General features: G+C 56.7%; 1 protein-coding gene across 7 annotated transcripts in view; it reads left to right on the forward strand.

Moving 5' to 3' along the window:
• Positions 1 to 26,577, forward strand: part of SLC39A11 (solute carrier family 39 member 11) — an 83,405-nt gene that overhangs the window by 49,990 nt on the left and 6,838 nt on the right. For 6 of the 7 annotated variants that reach the window (XM_069032586.1, XM_069032579.1, XM_069032580.1 and 3 more), the window contains exons 6-7: positions 3,316 to 3,486; positions 16,291 to 16,360. In XM_069032586.1, coding sequence (XP_068888687.1) covers positions 3,316 to 3,486; positions 16,291 to 16,360 — 241 coding nt within the window. The remainder of the gene's footprint in view (positions 1 to 3,315; positions 3,487 to 16,290; positions 16,361 to 26,577) is intronic. The other variant, XM_069032582.1, reaches the window with a different exon arrangement.

Consider the following 26,577-nt stretch of genomic DNA (forward strand, 5'->3'; position numbering starts at 1 on the left):
AAGCCCGTGCTTATCCCTAATGACTGTTTTGTTCCCCCAGCCCGGCGTTTCCAGCTGGGAGTGCTCCTCGGTGTGTGCTGGCAGTGGTGGCATCGCTGCACTGTCATTATCCTTTCCTTTTTATCATCTGCTCCAGCAGCAGGTGGGAGTGAAGCCCATCCCCTGACCAGGCTCCGTGTGACGCTCCTGGGAAAACGATGCCGGGGTTGTGTCCCTGCTCTGGCTGTCGCTGCCTTTATCCCCAGTGTTTGCTGGTGGTTCAGGCAGGACCCACAAATCAGTAATAACGTGGCAAAACCAGACAGCCAAAAGATGGGAATCCGATATTCCAACAGCGGGAGGTTCTCCTCAAGTGGAGGAGCTGTGGTCAGAGAGCATTTCAGCTCTTTCCAGAACCTTTTAATCCGATTACAGATTCCGCAGACGTAGCAAATACAGTTAAAAGAATTGGGGGGTCAGTTTTAAAGGATGTTAGCAATGACAGTTTGTATCGTTACCTTACGTGCCTCTATTCAATTTTACAAAACAGAAAAAGTCAGTATTTTGTTTCTCATATCAGAGCACGTTCTTCTCTTCCAGGGATCCTTTACAGGAGAGGCGATTTTGTGGTCAGATTGTCCCTCCCAACCCCACCCTCAGCACTTTCCCTGGAAAAGCTGCACCAATTCTTTTTCATTCCCACAGGTTTTCCCTGTTTTCCTCACCCCTGTGGCATCCCCCCCATCCTTTGACACCACTGGCCTTGGAAGGGCTTCAGATATCCTTGGAAAAGGCAAATTTTCATTATTTTTCCCCCAGTAGGAGCAAGCAGACTAATTATAAATGATACATAAGACGTAAAATAATAATTAACAAGGTTAATCTCATAGAAGTGAGCTGGGACTGAGCACCGGAGGAGGTGGCAGTGAAGGAACGGGGCTGGGCCAGGCTTTTGGTTTTGTTGATTGCCTTCAGACTGAACAAGAGGAGGATTAGATGGGATTTTGGGATGGAATTCCTGGCTGGGAGGGTGGGGAGGGGCTGGCATGGAATTCCCAGAGCAGCTGTGGCTGCCCCTGGATCCCTGGCAGTGTCCAAGGCCAGGCTGGAGCAGCCTGGGACAGTGGGAGGTGGGCAGGGGTGGCACTGGTTGATCTTTGAGGTCCCTTCCCACCCAAACCATTCCAGGATTCTATGATTCCATGAGAACCTGCCCTGGCTGTTGTGGTGTTTTGTGGATCACTGGGTGCTTTCTCCAAAGGGAGAAGCGCTGGGGTTTGGTCACTTGAAGGTAACTTCTTGTCTCTGACTGTCCCATAAATCCCTTTATCCTCTCCCTGGGAATCCTTTGGTGCCGGAGAGGGATTCCTGCCCCCTCTGCATCCCACACCAGCCTGGTTTCCATGCAGGCTGCGGCTCCACAGGGAGCCGGGGATTTGGGTGACCCCACATCTGTGCTCTGTCCAGTCTGTGGGTCAGCGTTGGGGCCTGGGCAGGGTGAGCTCAGGACAAGGCTGTTTGTGGGGACAGGGACCTGTGCCAAGCAATTAAATTAACGCAGCGGTCTGGTGGGAGAAGGGAATTTCATCCCTACGTGGCCGCCCCTCTGCCAGGGGTCGCGGTGCCAGCATTCCCACAGTGCCATGGCCAGGCTGCTCCACGGGATCTGTTTGTCCTCGTCTTGCTTCCAACAAAATATTTATCCTCGTCCCCGCGGGCTGGAGCGGAGCTGAGGCTCTGCCACCAAATGTCACTGCTGGGCTGGCGTTCGGGGCCAGCGAGTGGCTGGCTCCGTATGGCCGGTGACAAGGACAATATTTGTCTGGGCAGCCTGGGGCCGTGTTTGCACAGTGACGCTGCCAGCGGCTCTCTGCTGGGGCCAGCCAGGGCTGCTGCTGTCACAGGGGAGGTGACACGAGGGAAGCCACCCACGCCCGCTGCTGCCCAGGGGAGCTTTTGTCTTTCACCCGCTTCGTGGTACCAAAACTCGAGGGGATGCGGCCTCAGCTGGGCCTGGGGAGCTTCAGGCTGGAATTCCCTCATGGAAAAGCGTTGGAAGGGGCTGCTCAGGGAGGTGTCACCGTCCCTGGAGGTGTCCAAGGAATGACTCAGTGCCCTGGAGACAAGGGGGGTATCGGTCACGGGTTGGACTCGATGAGCTTGGAGGTCTTTTCCCACCTGGATGATTGTGTGAAAACACCTGAAATTCCTGGTTTTATTCCCTGTGCTGCCAAGGACTGTTCTGGGAAGCCTTCAGATGCCTGGTTCTGTGTTTCAGCTGGCACGATGTGGAGTGTTGGTGACACCTCTGCCTTCCCAAGGTGACACCCCTTGATTTGTGTGAGCCCCGTGGTGCTCGGGTGCTTAATTGGCTCTGGCAGCACAGCCTGGGTGATGTGTGATGTGCCAGCCGGCACCATCCTGCTTCCAAACGCCACGGCAGCACTGGCATCCCAGCAAAATGATTTCAGCTCCTTGCACTGTCCAGATGAAAAACCTTGGAGCTGGGGGGTCAAGGAGCGGGAGGGGGAATGATATAAATCCAGAGGGGGAGAATTGCGGTGTCTGAGTGTTGAACCTTTGACTGGAAGCCGTGGCTGGGGGAGGCTGAGGAATCCGAGCTCCTCATTTCTCGCCCTGGTCCTGCTGAAGGCGATGGGGGGACTTTGCCTGGATTCTTCCACCCCCTCCCAGCCTGGATTTGGGCACAGGTTTTTGGAGTGTGGTTCCAAAGAACTGATTGGAAGAGGGCTGAGAGCACCAGTCCTGCTGGGAGCAGAGGTTTTGGGAGAGCCTGGAGTTACCCAGGGATGCAAAGGGCAAATGTTTTGGCTAGTGGAAGAAATAATGGTTAAAAACAGCACAGTGCCCCCGTTTTGGGAAGGGGTGAAATCCAGAGGAAGTGTTGGGGGGTTTTCCTTCATCAGCAAAGGCAATGGAATTGCAGCCCTGACAGGTTTGGGATGGGGGGAACGATCTCAGCAGCTCTGTTCCCATCACCCTCCTCACCCTCCTCATCCTCCTCATCCTCCTCATCCTCCTCGTCCTCCTCACCCTCCTCATCCTCCTCACCAGCCCCAGAGCTTGGCCCAGCCAGGCTGGAGCTTTGCTGGGTGTGAGCTGGGCTGGACCAGGAGCAGGTCCTGGGAGGAGGAGGCACAGGAGGAACTTGGCTCTGCCTCAGGGTCTCCCTGGGCTCTGCAGCGTGGGGACACCCCCTGCACTGGTCGGTGGTGTTCCTTTTCCTTGCTGTTCCTTCTGGGAAGGGAGGCAGGAGCTGCCCAGCTGTGTCCAGCTGTGCCCCCCTTGGCTGACCCCGGTGTTTTCTGTCCCCAGACAAGGCTGAGAACGGGGAGCCCTACCAGAGGAGGAGGGGAGCGGGGCCCCCCCTGCCCGAGGGCCCCCCGGCATTCCCGGCGCCCCGGGACGGAGCCCCCGCGGCCGGGAGCAGCAGCTGGAGGAGGATTATGCTGATGATCCTGGCTATAACCATCCACAACATCCCAGGTGAGCCCCGCGGGTCGGCCCCGTCCCGCGCGCATCACACGGATCCCCTCCTCTCTCCCCCTCGCAGATGGCGCTCGCTGAGTGGGCGCCTTTGGATGGGATCCTGTTCCAGATCCTGTGGGGCTGAGCCACGTGAGGCCTTGGCAGCAGAGCCCCCGTGGGGAGGGGGCTCGGCGGAGCCTGGAACAGCTGCAGCCTGGCTCGTGCCAGCCCGGCGTGGGTGGGAATTGTGATTCCCGAGGGGATATTGGGAAAGGTGACGCTGGGAGGCAACAAATTGTGCTCCCTCTGAGCCTCTCTCGTGTCTGGGAACAGCAAGAGGTGCGTTTCAGAGCGCTGAGTCTCTGCAGGAGAATGGGAAATCGGGGTTTATTTCAAGGCAGGGATTTGGACAAAGGGTGGAAAATTTCGGAGCCCGGGGTTCCTGGAGGGCTGAGTCCTGCCAGGCTGGGCTTTGTGGCGCTGAAAGAGGTGATCAGAAGATGATGAGATCAATTTGGGACAGCTCAGGACGTTTGGCTGCTTTGCAATTCTTGGGGATGTTGGAAGTAAAATAAGGCAACGTTTTCCAGGGCTCCTTTCCTGGTTTCTCCCTTCTCCTGCCCTTCTCCTTCCCTGGCCTTTGCCTTCTCCCTTCTCTGCCCTGTGCCTGGCTCAGGTTGGAGGCTGGACTGGGATGGGGAAAGGCTTCTCTGCATAACTTGGATCTGTAAATCTGGGAAGAAGCAATGAGTGCTTTGGGAAGAGCTGCGTTTTCCCTGGATACTGGCAGCGAGGAGCTGCTGGGCTCGGGGCTCACCTGGACCCTCACACGTCACCTTGTGCTTGGTGACTCTGAGAGTGGCTTTTGTCCAGTGCCAGGACACCCATCCCAAATTCCATCAGGGACAGCCTTCCCGGGTGAGAAGGCTCCGGGCTTGGTGTCGAATCCCAGCTCCTGCGTTTCCCTGGGACTGACAAAATCCAAGGGAACACGTGGAGAGCTCCGGGCCGTTCCCTCCCCCGACCCTTCCAGCCTCCTGCTGCCCCTGGGGTGGGAATTGCCTCCCTCCAGCGGTTGTGGGCACCTCTGGGTGCTCCTGGTGCCACCCTCGGGTGGGCAGCTGGCTGGGTTTGGTTGTCCTGGTAGGAAGCTGGGAGTTAATGATTTGCTGCCCCTCCGTGCATCAGCAGCACGAGCTGTTCCTGGGCATTAACCTGCTCCAGTTGGTCAGCAGCAGCAAAACATTTCTCCCTCCTCATCCCTCTTCTTCTGATTAATTACGGGTGGATAATTTGGGTGCTGTAGTTCAGCTCCGGGTGGTGCTGGGGGAGGCAGAGGCCTGGCAGACGAGGTGGGGAAGGAGCTTTAAATGAGCCACACACTCCAAAAACAAAGGGGAAATGTCTGCACTGAGTGAAGTGTGGTTGGATTTCATCCCTCAAATGAGGTGTCAGGGAGTGAAGGTGGCACCCCCTGCCTGGCATGGGGACTCCTGTCTGTCACCAGCCGAAGGAGAAAGTTCTGCAGAGGGGTGACCAGAGTGGCACCCGTGGCAGGAGGTCAGAGCTGACACAGCCCTGAGGTGCTGAGCTGCCCTTTCGCTGCTCCTCCAGCAGCACAAAGCCACCTCTTCGTGGTGACAGAGGTTGGAAATGCTCTTTGCCACCTCTTCGTGGTGACAGAGGTTGGAAATGCTCTCTTGCATCTTAAAGGTCACGATGTTCAAGCTTCGTCCCCAGAGAGGTGTGAGAGTGAGGGCCCAGCCCCGGCCTGGAGGCTCAGCTCAGTGCTGGCTCTGTCCCTGCTGAGCTTTAACCCCCAAATCCCCCTCCTGCCCTTTCCTGGTGGCTTTTCAGCAGCCTCACAGTACTGCTGGTGACACTGGGGCCGCTCAGCAATGACAAAGCCCTGACCAACACCCTCCTTTCTGTGGGGATTTGTCCAAAGTCACCCCCGAGGTTCCAAATTCCAGAGGCTGGACTTGCGCCCTGGTGCTCCAGAGCCCCGCAGGGCACAGGGTGCCAGCACTGCTTGTGCCCTAATAAATAATTCAGGCTGTGGATAAATAATTCAGGCTGTGATTAAATCAGGTGAGCAGCAATTTGGGGCTCTGAATTCCTTCTGCTTTCCCAGCACAAGCACTGCCGCTGCCGCTTCCTGCTGCAGGCAGGGTTTGGAAACACGGGGATCTCTGCCTCAATTACAGCCCTGCCCGTAATTAGCACAGCCTCCTGCAGGGTGAGGACTCCTCGCACTGGGGAGGGCGGGAGGTGCCGGGCTGGGAGATGCTGGGGATGCTCCGAGCCTGGGAAAATCGCTCCGTGCTCCTCAGGGAGTCATGGGATTGTTTGGGTGGGAAAGGACCTTAAAGCTCATCCCATTCCAGCTCATCCCATTCCATCCCATTCCTGCCGTGGGCAGGGACACCTTCCACTGTCCCAGGCTGCTCCGAGCTGGCCTTGGACACTTCCAAGGATGGGGCAACCACAGCTTCTCTGGGAATTCTATTCCAGGGCCTCCCCACCCTCACAGGGAGCAATTGATTCCTAACATTTCATCGAAGTCTTCCCTCTTCCCCTTCCAAACCGTTCCCCCTTGTCCTATCATGAGCTGCCTGTGTAAAAAGCCACTCTCCATCTTTTTTCCAAGCTCTTCTAAGGAATATCATCTTTTATAAGTGCTTAAAAAGCACTGAAAGGGCTCCATGGGCTCTCTCCAGAGCTTTCTGTTCTCCAGCTTCCTCTGGCAGCAGCTCCTGGCTCTGGTGCCGTGTCTGCTGCTCCCTCTACTTCCCTGCGAGCCCTCTGCCCTCCTACAGAGGTGTCCAGGTCGTTCCCAAGGGTTTTCCACCCTTCCAGTGCCTTTATAACACTTCACATAGCTCCACATCCCTGGGAGGGGCCGGGATGCTCTGGGTGCTGCAGGAGGGAGCTCCCCTCTCACCTTGTTGGGTCTCCGAGCTGCCCGAGTGCCTCTGATGGGCTGGAGCTGCTCTGAATCCTCACTCCAACCCCAAACTCTTCCTAAATTCCCTTTCTCTGGTGGTTAAACTGCTCCCAGGCTCCATCCCTGCTCTCCTCCGGTGCCGGCAGGGGATGAGCTCCCCTTTTATCACCAGCAGGGAATTGTTTTATGGACTTTGAGCCCCTTTTAGAGCTCAGCTGGTTTGGTCCTGGCAATGCCTTTGGCTTTGTTTCCAGGCTGGGAGCAGCTTCTTGTGGAGGGGGGAGAACGGAACCCCCAGCCCAGCCTCCCACAGCCACTCTGTGGTTGTGGAGGAAAGGTTGGATAATTTGCTCCAAAGCCGGGAATGCCAATGGAAAGGATAAATTGATAATGACAGGAGATGCCAAACTGCAGACTCTTCCTGCTAATTAATATTCATTTATGCCGGGTTTAGTGGAACATTAATTATGGATTTAATCAAGCCCTGTTTATTCTGGTTTAGCTTTGTACCTTGGGTGGCTGTTATGCTGAAGACTTCAGATTAATTAAAATGTTACTGGTGTATCACAAATAACAATTAGCGAGGTGTGAGCTGCGCAGCCTTTCCCTTTGTGCTGCCGTGGCAGGGGGAGGAGAGCCTGGCAGGGCCGTGGGACCAGGGCCGAGTCCTGGGAAGCTCCCGGGATGCTCCCGGAGGGCTCTGCCCTGCACTGAGCTCAGGGTGGGTGTGCAGGCGGGGATGGCTCTGCTGCCTGGAGCTGCCATGGAGATGCTGCAGGAGCCCCTCGTGCTCGAGGAGAGGACCAAGGCCGTGTTCTGCTCATCTTCCTGCCCTGGGGCTCTCCCTGGAGTCTCAGAATTCCAGAGCCATTGAGGTTGGAAAAGCTTCCCAAGATCATCAGCCAAGCCATGGCCGATGCCCACCTTGTCCCCAGCCCAGAGCCAAGTGCCACGTCCAGGCCTTCCCTGGACACCTCCAGGGATGGGGCCTCCTCCAGCCCATTCCAACACTTGACCACCCTTTCCATGAGGAAATTCCTCCTGATGACCACCCTGAGCCTGCCCTGGCCCAGCCTGAGGCCGTTCCCTCTCCTCCTGTCCCTGTTCCCTGGGAGCAGAGCCCGACCCCCCCGGCTGCCCCCTCCTGTCAGGGACTTGTGCAGAGCCACAAGGTCCCCCCTGAGCCTCCTTTGCTCCAGGCTCAGCCCCTTCCCAGCTCCCTGAGCCACCCCTCAGAGGGCTCACAGGGATCTTGTGGGGACCCTTGGTGGCTCCAGCAGACCTGAGTCCCTTCCCAGTGTGTGGCAGTGAGGCGGGGAGGAGTTGCAGGCGTTTGTGGTGACGATTCCCTGCCCTGCTTCTCCCTGGCTGTTGGGAAATGTCTGTCCCCCACCCCCAAAATCCACTCAGGTGACAGCAGGGACCTGGCTGGAGCTGCCCCATCCCTGGGAGCATCCCTGCCTTGGAGCATCCTCCAGGAAAGGCAGCGGGGCTGCTCCCAGGCAGGCACGAGGTGCTGCTTCCAACCCCCAGAACGTTGCCACGGAAACCTGAAATTCCCTTTTTCCTCAGTGCCGGGCTGGGCAGAGCCGGGTGTGCCCAGACGGGGCACAAGCCAGAGCCCATCCCGGGATCATCCCTTTGCTCCAGCCTTCGCTCCCTGCAGGGAAAGGCCTCACTTCTCTGCATCCAGCCCAACCCCTCCGCGTTTGCTCCCAAGTTCTGCCTCCACTGCTGAGCAGAGGGGTCTGGGAAGGAGTAAGGGGACGTGGCAGAGCCACCAGGTCACAGAGTGAGGTGACACCGACGTCCCCTGCTCACCCCCAAACCTCACAGGGCTCCACCTGAGGCTTGCTCTCCAGTTCCCAGTGCCAAAAATGCATTAACGAGCTGGGATTGATTTATTTTTAATGAGCAGGAGCGGCGGGAGGAGCAGGGCAGAGCGAGGGAGCACAACACGGAACAAACCCGGCCGGGGAGGTGGAGCTGCCGCGGGAGGAGGGAGGGTGGGAGGTGGCACCGTGGCCAGCAGGGACAGGAGCGGGGAAGGAGACACTTTGAGGTGGTGACAGCTCTGGGAAGGGTGACTGAGACTCCCGGGAAGCTGCGCTGGGCTGGGGGGAAGATTCCTGCACGCCCAGGTGACAGCATCCGAGTTCTTTCCCCTTGGGATTGCGCCTGGAGGTGGCAGCAAGAGGCTGTGCCCTGGTTTGGCACTGCCTTGGTGGCATTTTGGGGTCTTCCTTCTCTGCCGGCCCAGGAGGGAGAGATTTACCCCAAAAGCTGTAGGGTGGGGTCTGATCAGTGCTTGGAATGAGGGGCAGAAGGGACAACTGGGATAACTGGTGTGGGGGAGCGGGTGCAGGATTTGCAGTGCTGTCCCCTGCTTGTGTCCCTGGCACCGGGCTGGCACCAAGGCACAGCTGAACCCGTAACTGGCAGTGGCAGTTCCTGGTGTGGGTGACACATTTACGGCAGGCACCCCCTGCCCATCCCCGTGACACCTCCATCCTTCTGGAAGGTGCTGCTGCCGCTTTGTGTGATCCCAGGGAAGGGGGCATGGAGGGAAGGCTGCCCCAAGGGCCGGGAAGTGTCACCCTGATTTCAGCCACGCTCGTTGGCAGCTCTGCCCGGGGCCCTGGGGCTGGGTAGCGTGAGACCCGCTGCCCTCCGTGTGGTGGCATCTGGCTGGGGACAGCCCCGGGCGGGACAGCTGCTGCCTGGGCCTGGGAGCTGCCTGGATGCTGCTGGTTTTTATGGCTTCTCCCAGCTTCAGCCAGTTCGTGTCCTTGCTGTGCCTCCTGCTCTGCAGCTGGCGGGGGAGCAGCACAGGGAGCTGTGCCTGTGCTGGGGGCTTTCCTCAGGCAGCTCATTCCAAGCTGGGAGCTGAGTCCCTGAGTGGGGTGGGGGGACCTGGTGGGGACCCAGCATTGTCACCCCTTGGTCCAGTGCCCTGTTGTGGCCATGTCCTGGGGTGGACAGTGAGTTAATCCCATCCTTGGCTGTGCCAAACCCAGCTGCTGGCATTGAGGGATGCAGGGGTGGGATGCAGGTGAGGGATGCAGGTGTCACTGTTGTCAGGGTCCAAAACAGAAGGAATCTTCCCACCAGCGAGGAGGGAGCTCCCCAGGGAGCTGGTACCCAATCCATGGGGTTTGACACCTCCCAGCTGAGCTCCCTCAGCGCTGGTGTCCCTGTGGCTGAGTCCCTGCAGTTCCCAGGTGGGATCCTGGATGCTGCAGCTCTCTACACAGGGACAGGCAGAGCTCATCCCCTGCACCAAAAGCTGCTCCTTCCCGAGCTGGAGCTGATCCTGGGATGATGGTGGATTTGAGGATGGGGTGCCAGGGGGAAGGGAGGGGGCTGTGGATGGCAGAGGTTCCGTGCTGTGCTGGCAGATTGGAGTTCCTGGGATGGGAGGTGATTTCCAGGCTGGCTGCTTTGTCATTAGCAAAAATTGATTGGATTCATCCTCCCGGGACAGGCGCTCCCGAGCACTCGGCCTCCCGAGGGATGGGCAATGAGTGCCAGATCGCATCTCAATTATGAAGAGTGGTGATTATTGATATGAATATTCTCCCAGATCCATTCCAGGCTGGCAACATTCATTTGGAATGATGATGTTTTTTCGTGGGGCTTTTGAAATTGAGGCTGTTTTCCAATCGTTGACTTTAATGAGGATTTGGGAACCCACTGGGGCTCAGCAGAGCGTGAGAGCGGGAGCCATCAGCTGCACCCATTCATCTGCGCCTCGTCTGGGCGATGCCTCTTCCTGGAATTCCAACATTCCTCCTGCCCCTGCCGCTTGTGCTGCTGCCCTGGCTATTCCTGGCTATTCCTGGCTATTCCTGGCTATTCCTGGGCACTCGGAGCGCCCTCCACTCCCACTGGAAGGGGTTATTTGTAGTAAGGAAAAGGAGGAAAAGGCTTCCCTGCAGCTTTGTGTTCCAAGGAAGATGCAGGTAAGGGAAGGTGCTGGTGGGTGCAGGGAGCACATGCAGCAGCAATTCCATGGAATTTCAGGGAAGTGGAGCAGAGTTCTGGCCCTGGAACGGGCTCAGAGGGATGGAAAGATGCACGTTGGAACAGCCGTGAATTTTTCACAGCGTTTCTGCTCCGGGGAGAAAATCCAGCTGGGACGTGGCTCCCGAGGCCACTGCCCATCCCCGGGATAATTCCAGAGGGACCCTGTGGATGCGTCAGGGATGAGCAGGGACTGCTGGCCATGGACCTGTGACGTGATGGCCCCCGAGCAGCCGGGGGAGGAGAGAGGTCGGAGGGGATGCAGCCCACGGAGACAGAGCCGGGAGCTCGGCTCCCTCCGGAACGTTCCGGCAGCAGTGACTCATCGGGATCAGGAGGAGGCGGCCGCTCTGGGAAAGGTCCCCCTGACCTTTCGTTAAAGCTCCCGTTAATTGTCACCTCGCCATCACACACTGGGACATTTTCATCCACCGAGCACCTCAGTGGAGGGAAACACTCGCTCCAAGTCCTTGGAGTTCCATGCAGGGAGGTGGGAAACGCAGGAAGAGGCACCGGCACCGGGTGAGGGACACGGGTGACATCTCCAGGTGTGGGTGATGGTCTGAGGTGAAGGACACAGGGGACATTCTCAGGGTCCAGGTGACATCCCCAGCCATGGCTGCTGCCCTCAGGCTGGTTTTGGCTCCGTGGCCCCCGGCTCAGCTCCCTCAGGATCCCCTGCCCCTCCCGTGTGGGTGGAGGCCGAGGCTCTGGAATGGGAGCAGGAGCAGCCCCATGGGAAGGTAACTCCGTGCCTTCCAGGGTGGGAAGTTTTCCTCCCAGCCTTGCACTGTGAAGGGGGGACAGGGGGGTCTCTGGTGTCCCCCTGCCAGCAGCTCATCTGTCAGAAACTCATTTGGAGGCAGCCAGCGACAGGCATCGATAACACAGCGCTGCTTTGTCAGCAGGAAAGCCACCAAGGTGACAAAAGCCAATTAAATCCAGGATTTTCAGCAGCTGGAATGAGATATTCCACTGAAATATGCATGGGGGAGCTGCTTGCCTGCCTTGTCCCCATCAGATCTCGGGTCTGTCACATTAAACCTCACTGAGCAGTGGCCTGAGAAAGCATTTACGTGCTGGAAATGAAACTTTAAATATCTCTGATGGATTCAGGTGCTGCGGGGTCAGGAGAGTCCATTTCCAGCAGGCTCAGTCTCTGCTTTTAGCTGAGCTCTGCTTTGTTTATTCGGGAAAGAGTTTTCTGCTTCCAGAGAAGCATTTCCAGGATGGAGGAGCTTTGGGATGTTGGACAGTTGCTTTAATTCCTTAAAATCAGGTGGAGGTGGAGTTGTCAGCTCCTGGTCAGCTGCTGCAGCTCCATGGATTGGAATGAGGATTTCTCTCCATGTTGTGGGAGGAGGAGGACAGAGGAACAGGGTGGGATGAGGATGGGCTGGCTGCTGTGGGGGTTAAACCAGGATTAGGAATTAGCAGGATTGCCTCCTGCCTCCTAAATTCCACCTGAATGCCCACGAACCCTCAGGCAACACCATGGGCTTCTCCTGGGCTGGTTTTTCCTTGGATCTGGTTTTTCCCTGGATCTGCTGCCTGGAGTTGCCCAGAGCCACCTGTGTCACATCCCCCTGGATTTGCCCCCCCTGGTGCAAACCCTTGGGCTGGGCTGGGTTTATCAGGCTGAGCACCCAGCTCTGGAAGTTTTGTCCAGGAAAAGCTCCTTGGAATTGCCTGGGAACTTTAAATCCCCTTTTTAATGTCACTTTAACCACACAGAGCCACATTTAGGGACAGGGTTTGGTGGGTTAGTGTTGGACTCGATGATCCCAGAAGGATTTTCCCACGTGAATTCTTTTATTCCCAAATAATTTGGGTTTTCTCCATGTCCATTCTGCTGCCAAGCTCTGGAGAGCTGGGAATTGCAGGTGGTTGCTTTTCCAGGTGTTGGCTGCCCCTGGCATCACCTCCCTGCTTTTCATCACCTTTTGCACAACCCTGCCAGGACCCAATGTCTGGAAAACTCAGAGGCAAAGCTGCACCATCAGTTCTTATCTTCAATGGAGCTGTCTGGGCACATCAGGGACCTCTGAGGTGTCTCAGCTTCGTGTTTGCACATCCCAGACCTCAGGCACAGCTGGGTCAGTGCTTCAGTAACACCTTTAATGGATAAATTCCCATTTTTGGATGGGAGAGCCATTCCTGGAGCAGCTCTGTGCTGGATTCCTGCAACTCCCTTCCCGAAAATCCAATTCCTCCCTGTTTTCCCCCTGCCTGGCTGGGCTGTGCTTTCCTCCCATGCCATCCCCACAATCCTTGATGGGATTTTGTCCCCAAAATCTCTTTTCCTCATGATCTTGGAATTACTGGAGTGCTTCCCATCGTTGCAGTGCCCAGCCATGCTCACACCTTTTATTTGTGTGCTCCCTCAGGGCATTTTGGTGTAAAATAGCACCAAAGTGGGTTTATTTTCCCTCTTGCCAGTGTTTTGGAGGCTGTGAGAGCTCTGGCTGTGCTTTCCTCCCTCCCTGTCCCACCATGTGCTCCTCCAGCAAATCCTGGGGGAAGAGAGGGGAGGAGTGAGGAATTGTGAGTGCAAATAATCGTGGGTGAGGCTGGAAAATGCTGATGGATCATTGGGATGTTGTGTTTGTGGCTGGTGGAAGGGCTTTGGGTTCGGGGCATCCATAGGAGGGGTCTGGCCTCGTTTTTGGGCTGCTGTTGCTGCTGCAGGGAAGGCACAAACCAAGCTGGGATCCAGAATCCTCCCTGGCCAGTGGAGCTTTGTCCTGGCTGGTGTTGGGATGTCCATGGAGAGCTTCAGATCCAGCCTGGAGAAGACTCCAGAGAGAGCTCAGAGCTCCTTCCAGGCCCTAAAGGGGCTCCAGGAGAGCTGGACTTGGGACAAGGGATGGAGGGACAGGACACAGGGAATGGCTTCCCATTGCCAGAGAATGGAATTAGATGGGATACTGGGAAAGAATTCCTCCCTGTGAGGGTGAGGAGGCCCTGGAATGGATTTCCCAGAGAAGCTGTGGCTGCCCCATCCCTGGAATTGTTCAAAGCCAGGCTGGACATACCTGGGACAGCAGGAGGTGTCCCTGCTCACAGCAGGGGCTGGAATTTGGGGGATCTTTGAGGTCCCTCCCAACCCAAACCGTTTCCATAGCACGAAGAAAAAGCCTCTTGAAGGTGACTTCCACCTCCTCCTTCTGCTGCTACGGTGGTGGGGACCTAAAAAGTGGAAAATCCCTGGAATCTGCTGATCCCAGAGCAGCAAATAGCAAAACGATGTTTCCTAGAGGGACCTGGCAAGGTCTGGAGGGAAAAAGCTCTGAGTGGCTGTGCTTAAACTCTCCGAGAAATCCAAACCTCATTACGGCAAGATTAATTTCCCACTAGGAACTTAACAGCTCTTCCAGGAGCGGGATGAATTATGGATGAGACGTTGGCAGCTGGAGAACCCTCTGGAGGAAGCCTCTTCCTTTGCTGAGCTCCAGAAATCCCTGTGGGAGGGGACAGTGCCACTGCCAGCCCCGGCCAGGGGCGGGCAGCGCTGGGGGATGTGCGGATCCTGCGGGGTTTGGCACTGCCGAGTGGGATTTGGCAAGTGCTGGTGCTTTGCTTAATGACAGGGATGCATTTTTTGGGATGAACTCCGTGTGTCTGTGCTGGTAGCCACAGTCCTGCTCATGCAAAGGGGTTTCTCAGCATCCCAAACTCTCCTTTCCTCACAAAAAAAAAGGCGTTTCCTGCTGTTAAATCCCTAATTCCTGCTGCTAAATCCCTAATTCCTGCTGCTAAATTCGTAATTCCTGCTATTTTCCCCCAAATTCTGCAGGCACTGACCTCTGCTGAGCCATGCTCCCCTCACCTGCCCTGAAATCCTTTGCAGGCAGAAGCTTTTGACAAATCCTGTGTTTCCTTTCATCTCTGCCTTCCCTCTGAACCCCAGATTTTTGTGGGATTTGTGACTCGCTTCTCATTTTCCCATTTCCACGGATCCTCCTCTTCCTCCTCCTCCTCCTTCTTCCCTGCCATGCTGCATCCCCACAGGAGTTTCCTGCAAGGGTATTTTTACGGAAAAATTCCTGCAAATGTGGTTTTTTAGGCAAATTTCCTGCAAGGATGCTTTAAAGGAAAAATTCCCATGAGGTTGTTTCTTAGGAAAAAATGCTGCAAGGGTGTTTTTTAGGTAAGGTTCCTGTAATTATATTTTTTTTAGGCAAGATTCCTGCAAGGATTTTTTTTTTTTAGGAAAAATTCCTGCAAAGATATTTTTTAGGCAAAAAAAAAAAACAAACCCGGTGTATTTTGTAGATTATCCTCATCCAGGTCTTTGGTGTTGGGGCTGGTTTGGATCTGACAGCACAGGGAAGCATCCAGGTGTCCCAGGATCATCCCACATTTCCCCTCTAGCACAGTTATCCCTTCCAGACTGAGGGTTTGAAGCTTTTTTTTTTTGAAGGAGCAGGGAGGAAAACGCCTTTGTAAGGATCCCTGAGTGAGCACGGGATTAGGCTGATCCCTGGTAATGCCTCACCGGGATAAAGTGCCTGGGATTGTAAAGCCAAGGAAGCCCAGGAGAGGCAAAATCCCTTTGTTTGGGTAAAATGGAAACGTTTCCCTGGCGGGGGCTGAGATTGGTCATTTCTGACTCTTTGTTCTGCCAAGAGGAGCCGAATGAACTCATCCGGCGCCTTCTCCATGGGAGTTCTCCAGATAAGCGGGATGAGTGGAGCCTGTCCCGCTCCGGCAGCAGCGGCAGGAGGAGCTGACAGCTGCTCCAGAGGCTGAAACCCTTGGGAAAGCCCTCTCTGATGTGGGAAGTGGGATAGGGATGCTTTCCTTTCACTCTCATCCCAGGCTTGAGGGGCTTTTGTCCCGCAGTGCCTGTGGGAAGTTCTTCACTGGCTCAGGATTTAGACGGGATTTTGGGAAGGAATTCTTGGCTGTGAGGGTGGGGAGGGGCTGGAATGGATTTGCCAGAGCAGCTGTGGCTGCCCCTGGATCCCTGGCAGTGTCCAAGGCCAGGCTGGACATTGGGGCTGGAGCAGCCTGGGGCAGTGGGAGGTGTCCCTGCCCATGGCAGGGGTGGCACTGGAGGGGCTCTGAGGTCCCTTCCCACCCAAACCATTCCATGTCCTGTGTCCTGTCCGTGTCATCTCCGTGTCCTGTCTGGGGACGTGGGGACCTGGCCAAGGCCCGAGGCTGCCGTGTCCCCTCCTCCTCCTCCTCCCCCTGAGCTGATTCCCCCCACGCTGCAGCTTCTCCCCGAGCAGCTCAGCCCTTCCCCACGCACCATCTGCTGGCTTTCATTTCCCAGGATTTGTGATCCATGCTCCCATCAATTGTGAGTTTCCCGCTCCGCAGCAGGGCCTCGGCGTGGCCTTGCCCCTCTGTCAGAGCTATTTCTGTTCCTCACACAAACCATTTAGAACGGGAATCATTAAAAAGGAGCTTTTTCCCTTTGAATTCTGCTCCCTGGGCGAGTCACCCTTCCAAAGGGATCTTTGGGAAGAGCGGTGCCAGGGCTGATTTTGTGGAGCTTCATGGCTGGAAATGCCTTTTCCAGAGCTGTGCCTCAGCTGTGCTGAGCCCTCAGAGCGTCTCCAGGGCCACCCCAGCCCTGCAGGGCTCAGCCCCTGCCCTGGGTGCTCCCTCATGTCCCAGCTGGGTGATCTGGGAACAGTGGGAGCTGTTCCCAAGGAACAGGTTTGGGTCCATAGTGGGAATTGCCCGGGCAGTGCTGGTTTGAATTCACGTGGATCCAAAGGAGCAGGATCCTCCTGGGCTGGGGTCTTGCTGCCTGCCCACCCCAGTGCTGCCTCCCACAGAGCACAGCAGGAGGGATGGGCTCAGGGCTGGACCTTACTGGTTTTTCCTTGCTGTTCCAGAGGGCCTGGCAGTGGGAGTTGGATTCGGGGCCATTGGAAAATCCGCGTCCGCCACATTCCAAAGCGCCAGGTAAGGCCAAGTCCTGCTTTTTGTGTGCGCCTTTGCCCCTGGAGCTTGGCTGTCCCACCGTGTCCCGTGCCATGGGGGTTGGAGATCCATGGATCCATGATGAAACTTGCCTGGAAGCACGAGGCTGGCAAAGGGAGCGGCAGAAATTCCCGGTGCTGCTGTCTTTGCCTCGTGCTGCGCTCCTCGCACGAGAGAAAAGCTTTCTGTTGTTGGTGGTTCCGCAGTGGTTCCGTGGTTTTGCCTCTCTGGGAGCAGTGGAGCTGGGCAGGAGGCAGCTGAGCATCCCAGGGTGCTGCTGGAGGCACACACAGGGATTTTGGGGAGTTTCTCTCTCTCCCTTCTCCCCGTTAAACGTCCCTGGGGATGCTCGGCTCAGCACTGGCAGCTGCTGTGCTGGGGGAGCTCTGCCTGTGGGGAGCTGCAGGGGAGGGCAGGAAAAGGGGATCAGGCTGGAAGTGGAGATGTGTAAATCAGGTGGAGGCAGAGTGAAATCTCAGCTGGGTAAATCCCTTTCCTTGAGCTGGCAACAGGAATGGTGGGGTCTCCACCCTCCTCTTCCCAGTGCCCCTGCCCGGTGTCTCCATGGCTCCCTGCAGGATTCCTTCATCTCCTCCTCCTCCTGTCCCACTGAGCTGGGACAGGTTCTGGTTCTGCTCCTCATGGAGCAGGCAGGATCCCTGGCACAGGGAAATGCCGAGATTTTCCCTAAAAGCAGCATCCCCAATGGGTGGGAGCAGCTGCTGGAGCTGCTGGGAAGCATCTGGTGGCTTTGTTTCCCTTTCCTGCCAAGCAGGGCTGCAGGATTCTGGAACTGGTGGCAGTGAAGGCTCTCGGTCCCCTTGGCATCCCAGGATCCCCGATTCCTGGCATTCCTGCTCCAGTCCTGGCAGTGCTCCCAGGAAAACCCTTCTGTGCTGCTCTTCAGGACTGCTGTGAACGCGGGGGGATCATCCAGCTCCTCCAAACTCTGGGATTTGGGACATTCAGGATGTCTCCTGCTCCTCCAAGCAGGAGCACAGCCCAGGTGATGACAGCACCCACTGCCCCCGGCAGAGCTGGAACTGGGCTGGAGAAATGGGAGAAAGGGATAAGTCTGGAGTGGAGCTGGAGGAGCTGCCGAGGCTTTGGAAGAGCTGCTGGCACCTCTTGGTGGCCGCCTTGCAAACGGCACCTTCCGAGCTTTTCTCCTCCTCCTTGGAATTCACACCTGCTGCCATGGCTCAGTCACCTTGTTCCTAAGGAGAAAGGGATTAGATGGGATTTTAGGGAGAAATTCCTGGCTGTGAGGGTGGGCAGGCCCTGGCACAGGGTGCCCAGAGAAGCTGTGGCTGCCCCTGGATCCCTGGGAATGCCCCAGGCCAGGCTGGAGCAGCCTGGGATAGTGGAAGGTGTTCCTGCCCATGGCAGGGTTGGTCTTTGAGGTCCCTTCCAACCCAAACCATTCCACAATTCCTTCCGAAGGCTCTGCAGGGTCCCAGGGCTGGTTTTGGATCCATCCAGGCTGATTCTGCACCTCTCCAGGCTGTCCAGCCCCTTCTCTGGCCAGGCACAAGCTGTGCTTCACAGAGACCCATCCCAACCCTTCCATTCCCAATTCCCTGCCACATCCCTGCCTGAGGGGACCCTGGGCTGGCCCAGGCACTTGGATTGCCACAGATCCCAGTGGGAAAAGCAGGATACACTCCAGCATTACCCACCGTGTTTCCCTAACCTTCGGAAATAAAAGGCTCTTCATGAAGCCAGGAGATGCCGGAACAAAAGGAGTTTTTTCCCCCTCAGCTGCTCCCTGGAAGCTGAGGAGGCAGAAGCAGCTGGTGCTTTCTCCGGATTTCCAAGGGCATTAATCATGGGAGATGAAAGGTGGCATCTGCACCAGGAAAATACCAATGCAAATGCAGCCAGCTGCAGCAGGGGACAGTCACTCCAGTGCCACCAGCGTGTCTGTCACTGCCATCTCGGGGGGACTGGGAAATCATTCGGGAAGCTCCAGGAGGCTTCGAGGGGGTTCCTCGGTGTTCTGGAGGTTTAAAAAAGAGCTGGAATTGTATTTAATGTGAGAGGTTGTGCTGGCTCTGGACACATCCAAAGGGAAAGCTGGTCCCTGGCAATGGCTCTGAGTGGACACTGGGGACACGGCTCTGAGGGGACACGGCTCTGAGGGGACACTGGGGACATGGCTCTGAGGGGACATTGGGGACACGGCTCTGAGGGGACACGGCTCTGAGGGGACACTGGGGACATGGCTCTGAGGGGACATTGGGGACACGGCTCTGAGGGGACACGGCTCTGAGGGGACACTGGGGACACGGCTCTGAGGGGACACGGCTCTGAGGGGACACTGGGGACACGGCTCTGAGGGGACAAAGCTCTGAGGGGACATTGGGGACACAGCTCTGAGGGGACAAAGCTCTGAGGGGACAAAGCTCTGAGGGACACTGGGGACACGGCTCTGAGGGGTCACTGAGTCAGGATCTCCCTCCCATCCATTCCTTTGGAACAGCATTTTAATGGAGCAGCTCCGGGACTCAGTTTCCCTCCTCCATTGCACTTTTCCGTCCCCCTGGGTGTGACTGAAGCCCGCCAGCACCGGGCTGAGCCTCGCGGGAAGGCTCATTCCTGCAGCCTTGGGCCTCCCCACCCTCACCGGGAAGAATTCCTTCCCAATACCTTGCTCGGATGAGGGTAACGCCCTGTTCCCGACACTTTGCGGGGATCCCGAAGGGATTTTCCAGGGCTGAGGACTTTTCCCTGTGCTGGTGGGCTCCCAGAGAGGGTTTTGCACAGGGGTGTGAGCAGAGCAGTGCAGCCCCTCAGCTGAGGGTCCCAGTCAGGAGCACATCCCGGGATTTGCTCAAAACCCAGAAAATGACAGTTAGGAAAGGGAATGTCACCTTTTAACACAGCTGGAGCTTCGATGTGCTGGATCGGCGCTGCAGGGATTCGCCATCCCGCCCATCTCCCGGCTCATCCCGGCGCTGCTCCCGGCCCTTCCCGTTCTCCTGCGCGTTTCTTTGCTGCCACCGGGTGTGCAGGCTCTGTTCCTGCGGGCTGGCTGCTCCGGGATCCTCTGGGGGCTGCAGCTGGATCCGAGCCCCTGGCCCGGCCAGGAGAGAACCCACCTGGAGCCTGAGAGGCTGTGCCAGGGCACAGGGAATGGCTCCCCACTGCCAGAGGGCAGGGCTGGACGGGATATTGGGCGGCAATTGTTCCCTGTAAGGGGCTAGGATGGAATTCCCAGAGAAGCTGTGGCTGCCCCTGGATCCCTGGAAGTGCCAGCTTGGACGGGGCTTGGAGCAGCCTGGGATGGTGGAAGGTGCCCCTTTTGGGGTGTTTTCCACGGGGGCTGAGCTGTTCCTCGTCCCCAGGCAGGAGCATCCCTCACTGCTGTGGGGCTGTGCCGCTCCTGCCCCGCTCCGTGCGGGGATGGGAATATTGGGAAGTTCCACGGGGTGGAAACAGCAGCTCGGGACAAAGGGCTGCGGTGACAGGAGAGGAGCCAGAGCCAGGGCAGTGCCAGGGCAGGGCCAGGGCAGGGCGGGTGTGCCCAGGAGGGGAAGGTTCCCTCCAGATGGGAGCGGGGAAGGCAGGAGCTGCTCCTGGCCGCCTTCCAGGCAGGAAGGTAAAGAGAAGGGCAGCCACGGCTTAAAAAAGCTGCGCTCCCTCCCCCTGTTCTCCCTCTGACCCGCGGGGGAGGGATCGCTCCCCTGCCCTCCTCGTGCGGCTGCTTTAACAGGAACCAGATGGGGCTGGAGCTGCCGGGAGCAGCACGGGCGGAGCTTGTGCGTCCCTGGGCTGCTCTGGGGGCACAGTGGGCAGGGGATGGGCAGGGGACAGCCTGGGGACAGCCTGGGGACAGCCGGGGCTGTCTGACCCTGCTCCGCTTTGCCAGCGGCTTTCCCAAGGCTGGATGGAGCACAGGAGAGGCGCCAGGCCAGGTCCCTGCTGCTGCCGCCTCTCTCTCGTGTCTCCCTTTCCCCAAGTCCCTCCCGTGTCTGTTCGAGGGTGGAAGCACCACCAGGGATGCCTGGGGTGATCCTGAGCCCCTTGTCCCATGGGCTGGGACGCTGGGAAGCTGTGGGATGATATCCAGGGCTGGCAGGGAGGGGATCCCACCCAGGAGCCTGCAGCATCTCCCCTCCCGCATCCCGTGTGGAGCTCAGGGCTGGAAGCCCGGGATTAGAGGGGGAATGGGGTCCTTGGTCGTTCTTTCCCTCTCCTTTTCCCATCGGAAGCTCTTCCTTCGAGGATCAGCACGAGGGGCTGAATATCCCCCTTCCCATCCCACTCCTCATCGTGGGAGCAGGGTGTGATCCTGAGGGATAACCTGGATGCAGGAACCTCCCAAATCCTAAATCTGCACCTCCCAAATCCTAAATCTGCACCTCCCGAATCCCGTAGGAGCTGTTTGCTGTCTGCAGGAGCTCATCCCTGTGCTGGAGGCGAGCACACAAAAGCCAAATCCATTTCCTTATGGAGTGTTGCTGCTTCCTGAGGATTTTTTTCCTGTCGAGGAGAAATCTGCCATAAAATGAATTTCCTTGGGCAGGATTGCAGGAGCTCGGGAGCGTGCCTGGGTTATGCTGCAGAGGGAACAGAAAACTGCTGGAAAAAACCTGTGCCAGGGAATTTGCTTTTAACAGGAGAAAGATTTGGGAATGTGTTTGAGACACCCCCTGCCCTGAGGAGGAGGATGAGGGGGATGGGACAGTGCTGGACCTTGGCTGGCTGATTTGGGCAGGAAAAGGGAATGTGGTGCTCAGTTAACTTGGAACCAGCTGGAATTCTCTGCCAATCCCTGTCTGCGTGATCTCCTCATCCATAAGGAATCGCAGCTCCCTGTTTCCAGCAGGTGGGATGGATATTCCCTGCACCCTGGGCTGATTCTCTGGCTGCCAGCCGTGGTTTTGCTCTGGCTGAGCTGTTTTCCAGCTGGGATGTGAAGGCTGCGCTCCAGGGATGCTCTTCCAGTGGGAATATCTCTGTGGGTGCAGCTCCCAGGGCCCCACCCGCAGCCTGTGTGTGATTTTGGTATCACTTGTGGGTATAATTGGAAATATTTGATCAAAGGTTGTTGTTAAGGCTGGAAAATCCAGCCTGGAGCTGCTGGGGAATGCCCAAACCAGGATTTTCCATGCCTTTTTTGCTTGGATCTTGGGAAGCTCACGTGGCAATGGTGCTCCAAGGTCCTGGGGCACCTTCCCTGTGCTCCTGGCACGGCCAGGGGACAGCTGCTTCTCCACTTCCATCTAAAATAAAGCTGGACCAGCACAGCGTGGGCCTGGCTGTTCCAGGGAATAACTTGGCAAAAAAATCCCTGCAAGTCTGACTCGGACCGAAAGATCGGGATAAAACAGGGATGGATTTTCTGCACTCTGCCTGCCCAAAAGCACATGGAATTTTTATTTTCCAGGCCATCCCTGTTCCAGGGCAGGAAGCTCCTGTCCCTGAGAGTGGAATGTGTCTGGGACAAGAATTCCCATCCCAGGGTGCTGCTCCTCTCCCAGCTGACACCGGGTGGGAACATCCATGTTCCCATCCCACTCCTCTCCCCAAATTTGGGATTTGTGCCTGGTCTCACAGGGCAAACAGCGTTCCCAGATGTGCCTTTTTCCCTGGAAAAACCCCTGCCAGGGGGCTGCTCTTCCCGGGGCCAGGGAAGGTTTAAACAGGTGAAGCCAATATGGAGTTAAATGCCATAAATTCCTCGGAGCAGACGAGATATCAGGGGCTGGAAGTTTGGGAAGCAAACTGAGGTGTTTGGTTAAGCCACGGGTGAGCTGGGCACTGGCTCCTCCTTGGATTCCTGGATGCAGAGAATTTGGGGAGCTTAAAAGCGCTGGAGGCAAATTTTTGGCAGAGCTCTGCCTTAGGATGGAGCCGAGCGGGGATTTTTTTGGGGTGTGGGGTGTTGGTTGTTGCCTGGTTACAGCGGAGGGGCTTGGGGGGCTTTGTCCATGGGGTTCGCTATGGGGACCCCCCTCAGCTCCCTCTTGCCCTGCTGGGCTGGGATCTTCCCAGAAAAGGTGGATCTGGTGAGTTTTCCTCCCCTAGAGCCCGAGCTCCTCAGGGCAGGGATGGATCCCTTCTTCCCTCCTGGGACTTTGCTGCACCCCTCTCTGCCAGCTGCAGCTCGGGTTTGCTCCAGATCTGGTCCTGGCTCGCCGTGGGCGTGGGGAAGGGGGAAATTGAGTTTCATGGAGCAGAATTTAACTTGGGTTTGCCCAGCTCAGCCTGCTTTGGGTGCCCGTGGACCGTCCCACCCTCATCCCACCCCCAACCTCAATCTCCTCGGTGAAATCTCCTCTTGGGACAGCGAGGAAGGAGCAGGAATGAGTAGGGAAGTGCTGGAAACAGAAAACTTCTTCCCCCCTGGATGATGCTGGGGATGTTTCCTCCAGCACAGCACAATGGATCCCATTCATCCGCCCTTTTGCTGGGAATGCCGGCCTTGTTTGGATCTGTTGTGCCCACGGATTGTTTCCTGTCCAGCTCTGGTGAAACAGACAGCAGAGAGGCTTCGGGCTGACAGGCAGACTTTGAGGATGGCTTGGAAAATATTATTCCATGGGACAGCCTGTGCCTCCCACGCTGTGGCTCTCAGGCTGGGAAAAGGGAAAAAAAAAGGGGTTGATTAATGTAGAGAGATTGAAACCAGGCAAAAATTTTATCCTGTGTTTCCTTGGGATGAATGGAAGTCATTGTGGTCTGGGAGCCGGCACAAGACACTCTGGGATTTTCTGTCTCACACTCGTGGGATGTGGGGAACGGATCCACAGCGGAGCTCAGAGAGAGGAAGGATCCAAATGGGGGCTGGGATCCCGACCTCTTTATGGGATCACAGGGACACCTCATGGAAAAACCCACCCAGAGCTGAGGGGGATTTCCACCTTCCCCGGGATCCCGGAGAAACGGGAGCGGAACAAAGGCCGGCCCTGCCCCGGCTACAAAACAGAGGGGGCAAGGTGCTCATTAAGCACCTTTTAATGAGCCTGGCCTGGAGGGAGGTGTTCATTGGGGAGCTGGGGAGGTTCCTGCAGGGCTTTTCTTTGGGAAGGGTGGGGATGGCCTCGGGGGTGCTGTCAGCACGGCTCTGGAGGAGGACGTGCTCCGTGCTCCGGGAGGTTTGGAGAGCCCCAAACCAGGACTGAGGCTCCTCAGCTGCTGCATTTCCCTCCTGACCCAGCCCCAGCAGCGATGGATGAAGGGATGGCCCCAATTCCCGTAGGATGAAGTTCTCCAGGACCTCACCACGAAGGTCTCTCCTTGCTTTGCTCTCCAAAAGTGCTCCTTTTGCTTCCTGAGCACCTTCACACAAGAGGGCGAGGGCAGGGAGAAAAGCAGGGCAAGGCCAAGCCTTCATCCCTGATTTTCTTACCCAGGTGATGCCAAACAAAAGCCACTTGGAACACGGAGTCCGGGGTTTAAAAATAACCCTTTGGAGAAGGGAAACAATTGGAATGGAGACCCTGTGACAGGGCCCGGGGCCATAATGGGCCCTTCTGGAGCTGCAGCTGCCAGGAAATTGTTCAGTTCCAGGTCTGCAGGCGGCACCGAGGAGCTGCTCTCCTTTAACCGGACAGGGATGAGCAGGAATCGTTCCAGCAGTTTTGCTCTTGGCTGATGATTCCCAGCAGGATGCAGACGTGGGCACCTGGGAATGGGGTGGGAGCCCCTGGGTGCCCCCCTGGCACAGCAGCCCTGCCTTGGGGTGCTGGGCTCCAGCACTGCTGGGCACCTGGGAGAAGGTGAGGGAAAAACATCCCTGCTTTTGTCACACATCCCTGCTTTTATCACATATCCATATTTTTGTCATACATCCCAGTTTTTATCACACATCCCTATTTTTATCTCTATATCCAGCTGCACTTTGGTTCCCTGTGGGTTCTTTCCATCCTTTACCAGGAAGGAAAATCAGGTTTATTAACCTCACTCACCCTCCCTCCCTTACTTTTATTTTCTGTAAGGAATGGGGCCGTGTGATCCAGGCAATAAATCCCTACAAACCACCCCTAAAACCATTCCCCCACCGCAGCACGTCCTTAACACTGAGATTTCATGGCACCAAATGTGCTCCCAGTTTGAAAATTCAGACAAAAAGGAGAGAATTGGCGTTTTTTTGCACGGAGCCATAAACATGAATTCGGAATTTTTACCCGTGGACCAGAATCCCAGCCCTGCTTTTAGACCACCCAGCTTCTGTGGGCATCTAATTTTTATTTTTTTAAAATATTTTAATAACCTTTATAAGGTTCTGTATCTCCCTGCAGCCCCAGCCCCACCCCAGATCAATGCAGCCACCTCGTTAAATCCCACTTTATTTAGGGCTGGGGTGCTATGAATATGTAAAAATTGAAATTATTTGCAGGCTGATGCTGTTTAAAATAGAATTAACGAGGTCTCATGTGAGGGTTGTCTTAAGGTATTTAAAAATAGGGGTGTAAGGGCTTAGCTGAAACCTCCTGCTGCTGGTTGGAGCTGGGAGGTGCTGCCAGGGAAGGATGTCCTTGGTTTCTGCTGGAAAATGGAGGAATTCCTGTCAGGAATCAGCTCTGGCCAGCTGGGAGCTCTCAGCATCCCCACAGACTCTGCTTTCTGGGCTTGTTGCAGTTCTCTTGGAGCAGTTTGGGGGAGGTTCCTTGGAGCTGGGGCTCTGCAGGGCTTGGGGTGGCCCCTGCTGAGGCTGAACCTGCTTCTGGAAAAGGGAAGATCTTGGGGCTGCCCAAGGGGGTGGTGCTGGGAATATTTAGGATAGCTCGTGTTGATCCCTTTCCTTGGGCAGGATTTTAGCCCAGTAGCCGGGATAGGGGAGGGGGGTGACACTGAGAAGGGGCAGTTCTGGTGTTTTATCCATTTGTGATGTGTCCCAGGCTGGGCTGGACAGGGTTTGGAGCAGCCTGGGGCAGTGGGAGGTGTCCCTGCCCATGGCAGGGTGGCACTGGATGAGCTTTAAGGTCCTTCCCAACCAGGATTTTATGGTTTACAAGCATCTGTGAACTTTGTATGTCGGTAAACCAGAATTTGTCTGTGCACTGGATCTTTTCCCTGCGTGCTGTGGGAGCAGGACCAGGGCAGTTCCACCTCCTGCAAAGCAGATTTTCCCACAAGCAGCTCCAGGGCTTCATCTCCTGCTCATTTTGCAGCCCTGGAGAGCTGGAGCCTGGCAAGGCTCGGCCTATCCTGGCCCAATCCTGAGCTCCCAGGCCAAGTTCCTGCTCTTGGAGAAGGCGCTGAGGCTCCCTGAGCTCCTCCTGCTGCTCTGCGAGGTCAAAGCACGGCAAAAGGAGCTCCTGAAATGTGGCTTTGTGCTTCCCACACCGGGGGAGAGCTGAACCTTCACCCTGTGCCTGAGGCTGACTCATAAATCAAACAGTTCCCGAAATAACCAGGCCGATAAGGAGCAAGATTGGAAAACTCCAGAGGAATAAACAGTCCCTAAACAATGGGATCCATCCACGGGATCCGGCAGTGGATTCCCTGCCCTAACAGGGAGGGAGCTCCAGTTTCTGTCTCCTGTTGCCCACCCCGGCCAACACTGAGGTTTTGAACTGGAGAAAGGAAGGGAGTGCCTGGGCCATGTCCTCTCCGGGGCCGGGTTGGGCTCTTTTCCCCAGTGACAAGTGACAGGACAGGAGGAAACGGCCTCAAGTTGCACCAGGGGAGGTTTAGGCTGGATACTGGGAAGATTTCTTCATGGAAAGGGTGGCCAAGGCCTGGCACAGCTGCCCAGGGCAGTGGTGGAGTCCCCGTCCCTGAGGGGTTTAACTGATGTGTGGATGTGGCACTTGGGGACATTAGTGCTGAGGGAACAGCTGGGTTTGGTGGCCTGAAGGGTCTTTTCCTTAAAACAATTCCATGATTCTGTGTCCCTGGGATGGCTTTCTCCCCAAAATCCATGTCTGGGGAAGGTGAGGAATGAAGGCACACAGGGGATGGATTTTCCATGGGAAGTGATGGTGGAGGAGCAGGTGAAGGACGTGGTGATGGCCAGGGCAGCACCTGAATCCCCCTGGGGCTGGAGAAGGCTTCTGATCTTGGCATCCAGGCTGGGAACAAGGAGCTGAGGTTTGCTGGAGAGGGCCCCGGGCTGGCCCAGCACCGGGGGCATTTGTGTGGGGAAAAGTGGAGAATTCCGTGCTCTCCAGCTGACTTCACTGCTGTGCTCGGAGGGGAGAGCGGCTTTCATGGCTTTGAACCGAGCTCCCGTGCCTTGGGGATAA

The sequence above is a fragment of the Aphelocoma coerulescens genome, chromosome 18 (assembly GCF_041296385.1).
Source record: "Aphelocoma coerulescens isolate FSJ_1873_10779 chromosome 18, UR_Acoe_1.0, whole genome shotgun sequence".
Taxonomy (NCBI): Eukaryota; Metazoa; Chordata; class Aves; order Passeriformes; family Corvidae; genus Aphelocoma; species Aphelocoma coerulescens.